Source organism: Rhincodon typus, chromosome 27 (assembly GCF_021869965.1).
Source record: "Rhincodon typus isolate 14 chromosome 27, sRhiTyp1.1, whole genome shotgun sequence".
Classification (NCBI taxonomy): Eukaryota; Metazoa; Chordata; class Chondrichthyes; order Orectolobiformes; family Rhincodontidae; genus Rhincodon; species Rhincodon typus.
The window spans coordinates 22,757,590-22,767,528 of NC_063358.1; the positions used below are offsets into that span (position 1 = coordinate 22,757,590).

The 9,939-nt window shown below is 38.4% G+C and overlaps 1 protein-coding gene across 1 annotated transcript in view; it reads right to left on the minus strand.

The window, feature by feature from the left end:
* The window catches only part of LOC109915278 (grainyhead-like protein 3 homolog), a 61,403-nt gene extending 51,852 nt beyond the window's left edge, over positions 1-9,551 (minus strand). The window contains exon 1 of the mRNA XM_048612947.1: positions 9,471-9,551. Coding sequence (XP_048468904.1) covers positions 9,471-9,551 — 81 coding nt within the window. The remainder of the gene's footprint in view (positions 1-9,470) is intronic.
* Between the last annotated feature and the right edge of the window lie 388 nt (positions 9,552-9,939).

Here is a 9,939-nt window from a genome sequence, read left to right on the forward strand (position 1 = left end):
GGCTGACGTTTCGGGCCTAGACCCTTTTCTGATGAAGGGTCTAGGCTCGAAACGTCAGCCTCTCTGCTCCTATGATGCTGCTTGGCCTGCTGTGTTCATCCAGCTCTGCACCTTGTTGTCTCTATTTCTCATTCTGCTACCTATGACTGTATTCAAGCATAAATATCTTAGCTTAAATCACGTGATTGCCAAACACAATATTTGCACCAATGACATTTGTAATATCCCTAGATTAATGTTGATTGATGTTCTTCTACTATCAACTTTATTAGTTACTCTGATCTATTATCAGCATTGCTTGATATCCTATTCTAATATATTTAACACAATTTCACCTTGAATTAATCAAACAATACCATCCGGTTAAAAAATGGAAATATTGTGGAACGTTCAAAGCAGTTCAATCTCCCCAGCCTACTGCAGCTCTTCACCAATGAGGGAATAAACAACATTATTTATGATTTAATCATTAGATTTACCCACTCAATTTTCTCATCCCACTCTGGAGGAGATCTATTTATTTCTCAGTTGTTTGTGCTGTTTATTCAGATCCCAAATGACCAGTTTCCTGCAACGCTGCATTGTCGACTTGCCATCAAAAAAATATTAAAACCTAAAGGTGGAAAAGCAGGTCCTATGTTCACAAGTGTGTTTTCCATACTATACTGCTACTAATTAAACAGGGTTGAAGCTGACTTTTTCAGGACTCTTTTTAATGTTATTTTATTCAGTTTGGGGATATGGACTTTGCTGGTTAGGCCAGTACTTATTGTCCATCCTTAATTGCCTTGAGAAGGAGGTGATGTAAAATAGCTAATTTAGCTGATACGGTATTCGGAACTTAATGTTATACTAATATTACATTGCTCAAGAGTTCTGAGACTCTCTGACACTCTATTAAATCAGAGATATTTGCCATCAGTGTCCTGACATCTTTCATAGAATAAATAATTCAATGATATGAATACTTACTTCCCAGTATTTACACATTTTAAATACAAAATGAACTTTGCAATCACACTTCAGAAGCATTGTATATTCACCTTACCAACCTACTGAATCACTCAATCTTTAAACATTTCATGTACCATATTCACTGTATTTTCGATTTCCATTTTTATCATATATCAGCACAGTCCAGAATAAATGAAGAGTGCAAATAAAAACATGTTTAAAACATTGTATACCCACCTGGTGCTAGACAAGCAATAATGAAATATGGAGGTGACTTGTTTCATTTATCCACAGAAACAAGTTTGTGTTTTCTGTGGAAATGGAGCAGAAAATGTTAGCAATGTGAAGCAGGTCGGTATCTGAAAAGGAAAAGGTAAATCAAGATTTTGAATGGGATTACAATTCAGCACGTCTCTGGACAGATCAGGAGAGGAAATAATTGGAAAACAAAAATCAGGATGATATTTTTGAATCTGAGGATGGAAAGGTCAGTCGTAGAGAGAGATAGAGAATGGAAATGATTAGTCCATATGTTCAATCAAAATGTCTTGGTATACTGTATGAAAATTACAGAATTGTTACAGCAAATGGAGGGCATTCAACCCATTGTGTATATATTAGCCCTCCACAAGACCAATTTACGTAGTGTCACTTCCCTGCCCCTCTCCCCACCCCCACCCTCCCTTTACAGATAATAATACCATTCCCTTTTTATTTTCTTGGTTAAATATCTGCCTCCACTTGATCAAAGGCAATACATTCCAGATTGTAATCACTGATTGGATAAAAAAGTGTCTCATATCCCCATTTTAAATCTGTTTAAATCTAGTTTAAATCTTGATCCCCTTGTTCTCAACTTTTCGTTGAAAGGGAATAGATTTCCCCTAGCTACCCTGTCTAGACATCTCATGAATTTGAATACTCCTATCAAACCTTCACTCAACTTCCTCTTCTCAAAGAAAAACAGTCCCAACTTCATGGATCTACTTATTAAACTGAAGTTATTCATCCCCAGGACCAATCTTATGAATCATTTCTGCACTCCCAAATGGCTTCACATCTAGAATTGGACTCATTCTTTCAGCCATACCTCTGCCACAAGCCTGTTATATGTTGCTTTAGCAAATGCCTTCTGATAGTCCATGTATGCCACATCAACAGTGTTAGTTTATCAAGAAAAAATCAGCAAATTAGCTACCATATAATTTGCCCTTAACAATTCCTTGCTGGCTTTCCTTAATTCACCCATAATAGCCCAAGTGACTATTAATTTTGTCCTGAATTATGGTTTCTTGAAAGAGATTTCAGTCTTGATCCAGTTGGAGGATTTGCATTTAAGTGAGTTAGCAGCGAATACATGCATAAACTCAAACTAATCAAAGGACTTCCACTGTTAGCTCTTATTATATAAAAATCCTTTTATAAATGAGTCAAAGTAAAAAAAAAATTGGATTCTTTACATTATAACATGGTTAGATAACATTGATGGTGATAAATGCCATAAGTATCTAGGACCTATGAAGTTCAGGCTAATTTTCACTAAGTACTTTAATTTTAGTGCTTTCATGAAAGTCCAGTGACTCAGTGGGAACACCCCTGCATCTGAGCCAGAAGTGCCAGCTTAAGATCTCATTCCCTGAGATTAATTGTCCTTTGAATGTGTGCTCATTAATGCATCTTAACAAATCAATAAACAGCCTGCTAAACCTTCCCACTGTTCCCCAAAGAGGAAAAAAGTGTAGGTGAAAACGCCAAATAAAGAAAAGCTTTCATAATAGTAAGTTAGTTTTCCTACTGGAAAACAAATGAAATATATTCACCTGGTTGTACACACATCTTTGTCCAAATAGATTCAACAGATTCAGAAAACATATTTTGTACAGTTTGCTCTGCTTTCAAGTACTGAAGTTTTAATTTTGCACCCACATTGAAAGTTTCAAAATAATAAAAAGGCATCATAATGAAACGCTAGCGTGGGCCAATTCAATTAGTTCTCTCCTATTTCTTGCAATCTAATCATTCAGTTCTCATTTATTAAGCCATTCTGCATCTCCCTGATTCTTTCCTTTGTAAATCATTTGCCCGCACTGCTTTCACCTCTTATAATATTGCAAGGTAATTGTCATTTGACGCTCCTGGTCTCATTCCCTAAGTTTATTACTTTCCCTCAGTAGGATTTGTCTTCCATTTCTTCACTGATTTGCTCTTTTGTCTGCTTGCATGTTTTAATTCTTTTCTTTCTCTAATTATGGCTGTTTTAACATTCTGTGTACAAGATGTTGGCCACCTGTCTAACCTTTTGCTTTTGGCAGTGTTAATTCAAACAAATGACAACTGAAAGATGTTGGGAGTGCAAGAATAACATTCAATGGGTCATGCCTTTGCTGTCTTCGTCATGTTATATACATGAAGAATGGAAAGATATAATTTCATACATCTAGCCACTTTTAATTTATTTTTCTTGGAGTCTGTAAACAACATTGTTGAAAGAAAGTATCATTTTTAAAATGAAACAAGACGTCTAATTTAGGTGTCACCACTTGTGCTTTTCCTGAACGAATGAATTAAATCATTACAGTTTAAAATCCAACATTAAGAAGTGGGTTTTCTGTCATAAATCACAGATATGTATACAGAATAGCACTTAGAACTGTGAAATAAGTTACAGCCTACAGCAGTATTTGCAAACATTATACCAGTTCTCTTTTACTGTGCTAAATGAAACATTAAACTCTGAAAAAACATGTTTGTAAATGGTAATGTCTTCTGGACCAAAAGCAATAATCTCCTTTATGCAATGATAACATTCAAAGACTGTTCCCTGGCTTTAAATTCTTCCATTGTGCTTCAAGCATTAGATTACAATTCTCAACACTCCTTAGAATGAACCCTTTCTCACTCAGATACACACAGAGTGAAAACATGAAGATAGATTTATTAAAAATTTAATAAAGATTAAATTAAGAAGCTCAGCAAAGCCTGCCCACAAAAAAATCACTCAGTCCATGTCATTCAACTCGAAGGAACTTGTGCATAGCTTTATATAAAAATGAGATCATATTCCAATTAAGTTATTTGGAAATAATTCCATCATGAAAAAGAGACTAAAATATGTTAAATTATCTTAAATGCCTGTTGACAGGCCATTTAGCTCAGTCTCTCAATGATTTCTTCTACATATTCATGGAAATTGTTTGATGCTTTCACAGGGCATTAAAGTTCCAAACATTGAATCACATCTTTAATGCTTCAAAGATGCTGAAGAAATTTAAATACCCACAAGTTATCATTTGTTTTAACCTACTGCAAGAATAGTATGAACTCTATGGTTCTCCCCTTTGGTTAAACCCTCCTGCATTTTTTTTAGCCACAAGAAGTATAGAAAATAGAAATAAAAAGAGCTCTATGCATTATTTTAGAAAACATAAAAGAAAAATCAACTTTAGGGAGTGGCCATAAATCTAATTTTTAAATTCAGGAATTTATAAAGGAATGGTTACTAACTATTTCTTCAAATGCACTTTATAACAGAAGACTGTTATCAGCCACCTATTATTAATACATGAAAATACTATACCTTTTTTTATAAGTTAACTTATTTTCTAATCAAGCTGTTCAGAGATGATATTATACACCTCTGGACCAGGTGGAACGTGAACCCAGGCCTCCTGGTCCACGGTAGGGAGACTACCAAATTATGGAGCACTGGGGAGAATGAGGATAAACCATTTCTGATGCTAGATTAGTAGTTAATTTTAAATCTGAGACAGATCAATTTTTGTGAAGTAAAGGTATTAAAGAATATGGGGCAAAAGCAGATATATGGAAAAAGGCCACAGATCAGCCATGATCTCATTGAATGGCAGAACAGGCTCTAGGGCTGAATGGCCTAATCCTGTTTTTTTGTTCCTATGAAAAAGACATATGGAATAATTCTGAGAAGAATCCATTCTAGTTTTAGAGAGTTGGAATATTAAATATTTTCTTCACCATAATTAGGCAATACACTGAAGGGGACATTTTGTTATTTTGTTCTAAGGTCCTGGGATGGCCTATTGGTATTATAACTAGTCTACTTATCAAGCGATCCAGGTAATCCTCCTATTACCTGGATTGAGTTTCACCGCAGCAGATGGTGGAATTTGGATTAACATTTTTAAAAATCTGGAATTTAAACTCTCAGGATGACCATGAAAGTACCGTTCATTATTGTAAAAGACCATCTGGTTCACTAACGTCCTTTAGGGAAGGAAACTGTCATTGTTACCTGGTGTGACTGACATGTGACTCCAGAGCCACAGCAATGTGGTTGACTCTTACCTGCCCTCTGGGTAATAAACACTGGCCTTGCCAGTGACACCCACATCCTTCAAATGAATAAAGAAAGGACATCTAGAATAGTAGTTATGATTTAACTCATTTAGCTCAAACAGTACAGTTTATCCATCTGTATGATGTTAAGTAAGAAAAGCTTTGTGATTCAACACATCAGTAGATCATCAAATTTGATCCACGTAAGATATCTTCTAATTGTTTCTCCAGTACATCAGACCTTATGGCCTCAGTGACAGCTCTTTCGACTTTCCCTTTTAAAACATGGTGATATTGGCGTTTCAAAATCCTCTCTGTCATCCTATATCCCAATCCTCTGTCTTATGGACTCTGTTTATCACAAAAAGACGATCAAATACTCTTTAATACAATGGGTGTGAAGTTCAATTGCCATGGAAGATAGGGACTTTCTTCTGCGCAGTAGATATAGAAAAATATTGAAATTTGTTCATTACCAACTTAACTACAAATTGCCTTAATCTACTGACAAATAACTCTAAATAAAGTATACATTTCATTACTCCACAATCACTATCAACATCCTGAGAGTTGGCATTAACCAGAAAGTATACAGAATTAGTCATATAAATACTGTGTCATGAGCAGATCAGAGGCTGGGAATTCTATGACAAGTAATTCACCTGCTGACTCCCCAAAGCCTTCGCATAATCTACATGGTGCAGGCCATGAGTATGATGGAATACTCACCATTCACCTAGATCAGTGCAGTTCCAAGAAACGCAACACCATTGAGAACAAAGCAGCCTACTTGTTTGGCACCCCATTTACCATCTTCAACTTTCACTCACTTCACCACCACTACACAGTGCCACCAATGACATCTACAAGAGGCATCAACTGTAAATTGCCTTCCAAGCTGGACACCTTCCTGATTCACAACTATATCATCTTCTGTTTCGATATTGGATCTGAAAATTTCACTGGGTTGAAACTCTGGAACTCCCTCCAATTCCCTCCACGTGGCTAACAGCAGTTCAAAAAAGCGGCTTAGCCCCTCATTCTCAATGGCAAATCCGGATGGATACTAAATACAGCCAGTGATTTCCACATCCTGTGAAAATATTTTATAAAAATACATGCATCATCTTTTGTAAAATAGTCAAATAAACCCAAACCACCCTAAATGGTTGTTGATCACTCATATGAGAACAAGATCAGGAAGCACTGAAGACAATCACTTCTGTACATTTTTAATAAACCAGTTCAGGGTCATAGGGTCATACCACATGGAAATAGACCCTTCGGCCCAACCAATCCATGCTGACCATAATATCAAACTAAACTAATCCCATCTGCCTGCGCTTGGCCCATATCCCTGTAAACATTTCTTATTCATGTACTGATCCAAATGTCTTTTAAATGTTGTAACTATACCGGAATCCACCAGTTCATCTGGAGTTTAATTCCACACATGAACCACTCTCTGTGTGAAAAAATTGCCCCTCTTGTCTTTTTTTAATCTTTCTCCTCCCGCCTTATTAATATGTCTCCTAGTCTTGAAATCCCCCACCCTAGGGAAAAGACACTTGGCATTCACCTTATCTATACGCCTCATGATTTTATAAACCTCTATAAGGTTACCCTTCAACCTCCTGCACTCCAGTGAAAAAAAGTCCCAGCCTATCCAGACTCTCCTTTTAACTCAAACCTCCATCCTGGGCAAAATCCTGGTAAATCTGTTCTGAACCGTCTCCAATTTAATAATATCCTTCCTATAACAGGGTGACCAGAACTACACATAGTTCTCCAGAGGAGGCCTTACCAACGTCCTATACATCCTCAACATGATGTCCCAATTCCTATACTTAAAGGTCTGAGCAATGAAGGTAAGCGTGCTAAACACCTTCTTAACTATCCTGTCTACATGTGATGCAAACTTCCAAGAATTGTGTACCTGAACCCCTAAGTCTTTCTGTTCTACAACACTACTTAAGGCCCTACTTTTAATTGTATTAATCCTGCCCTTGTTCGTTTTATCAAAATGCAATATTTATGCACTCGTGTGTTTTCATTTGCCATCTCTGCAGCTCTTCTCACTATTTTCACTTTCTGTTCCTCACCATGAGTTCTTATCACCTCTGGAAGTGAGTTTTTAAACTCCCCCAGCAGAATAATCTCTCAAAGATCCTCATATGTCTTTTCTATCTTTAATGCTCTCATCCATCTATCGATGTTGCTCTGTTTAATTCTTTCAAATTGGACATAAGTCTGATCTGGTTCCTTCCTTTTATTTCTGCACCATTGTCGTTATGCTTCTGGTACCAATTCGTAGGCTCTCAGAAAAGCCTTTTTTTACTTCTCCGTATTCTCCTGACACCTCCTCTGACAGTGCTGCAAATATCTCACTAGCCCTGCCCACCAACTTGGTCTGAATTAACATCACCCACACAGTCTCAGGCCAGTTCATCTGGTTAGCCAATTTCTCAAAGGAAATGGAAAAGGCTTCTACATCATTTTCATCAAATTCTGGTCATATTTTGACATATTTGTATATATCCCTACCAGGTCTTTGACTACGATGGGTCTGGTCATCATCACTCCTCTTCTCACCAAGCCTATCTTCTACCTTCATTTCCATCATTTTAAGTTGGCTATCCTGTTTAATTTGCATAAATCAAAATCTAACTTCCGACAGAAATTTCATTCCGTGAAGGATAGAAGTTGGGATGAAGGGAGATCCTTCAATGAAAAATAAAATTTAGATCACACTGGGAGTTGTTTGCCATGTGTGAAAAAAGAAACCCAAGAGGGTAGAAAAGTGGTGAAAGACCTCAGGTATTTTCACTGTAATAAGGTGGGACACACAAAGTCACAGTGCTGGTGGTTTAAGAAAGACACTGGGAAAAGGATGTGGTAAAAGAGGCTAATCCAGTGGGAGTAGTTGAGATAGTGAAGGAAATCCCAAAAGAAGTCAAGGAGCTGCAGGACAGTGCACAGCCTAGTCACGGGCTGGATAGTAAGATAGCGTCCGATCTCTTCAAAGATTTCACCTGTGTGGGTAAGATTTACACAGGTACAACAGGTGGAGAAGGTAAAGAAGTTAAAATATTGAGAGATACAGGAGATGGTTTGTCTCTAATAGTAAGAGATAAAGTATTTGTACTCCTTCTGAAATGTTACCCAAGAAAGTGGTAATATGTAGAATAAATGGAGAGAGATTTAGCATTCCCCTGTGTAAGATAAGGCTGGAAAGTCCAATCAAGACTGGGGTAGTGACAGTGGGAGTGATAAAAAGAGTGTCTATTCCAGGGATACAGTTTGTTCTTAGAAACAACCTAGCTGGACAAAAGGTGGGAGTGATGTCCATTGTAGTGGAGGAGCCAAAAGAAAACCAGGGACCTGAAGAGTTAAGAGAAAAATATCCTGGAATTTTCCAGACTGTGTAGTGACAAGATCCCACAGTCATAAGTTAAAGCAAGAAGGGAAAACCAAAGAGAAAGATGAAGGAGAGATAGTAGGAACTGCAGATGCTGGAGAATCTGAGACAACAAGGTGCAGAGCTGGATGAACACAACAGGCCAAGCAGCATCATAGGAGCAGGAAGGCTGACGTTTCGGGCCTAGACCCTTCTTCAGAAATGGGGGAGGAGAAGGGGGTTCTAAAATAAATAGGGAGAGAGGGGGAGGTGGATAGAAGATGGATAGAGGAGAAGATAGGTGGAGAGGAGACAGACAGGTCGAAGAGGCGGGGATGGAGCCAGTAAAGGTGAGTGTAGGTGGGGAGTTAGGGAGGAGATGGGTCAGTCCAGGGAGGACGGACAGGTCAAGGGGGCAGGATGAGGTTAGTAGGTAGGAGACGGGGGTGGGGCTTGAGGTGGGGGGAGGGGATAGGTGGGAGGAAGGACAGGTTAGGGAGGCGAGGAGCTGAATTATCTGTACTTTTGAGGGGTGTGTGCAGTGGCAAGGAGGTTGAGAAAATAAGTTGAAAACAAAAACGTCAGATTCTTGATATCAAGAGAAACATATCCAATGCTCACCCCTCGGGGTGTACACAACGAATTCTGAACCTTGCTAATGAGAAGCAACTATTTTATTTTCATGTGTTTGCATCTCATTATTAGCTAAATTTTCCTCATTTCTATTCAGTTCCCAATCCTCCCCTCGTTCCTCAGGAACCTAGATGGCAAACCGATTTCTGAGATGGAAGTCAGAGCAGCAGCTCACCGCTCGCTTCTCCAGGCCTTCAGACAATTCTGTTTTCACCACCATGTCCCTGCATGCTCCATGGATACATTCATCTTTCATCCTTTGTCCATACAAATTGGCATTGCCAAAACACCAGCTTCACCACATCATTATGGCTACCCTCACTCTCACACCACACAGCTCATCAGGACTTTGCTTTGGAGCTCAGGGGCACCTGATTTGCCAACTTCTACCAGGCTACTTTATGCGCAGGGACAGACGTACTTACACAGGATGCTCCTTATGGCTATTTGTTTGCGTACATATTGCTCACTCACTTTGCACTTACTTAGGGGCTGCAGCCTTTAAAACTTACATTGCATTTCAGACCATACGCTGTTCAGTGCTAACTTTACAGGCTGCCAGTCTCTCTGCCTTGCATTTTGGATTGGACATAAACTCTTTCAAGGCTTGCATGTCTTTAAGGCTGAGGAAGAGGCAGGCACCT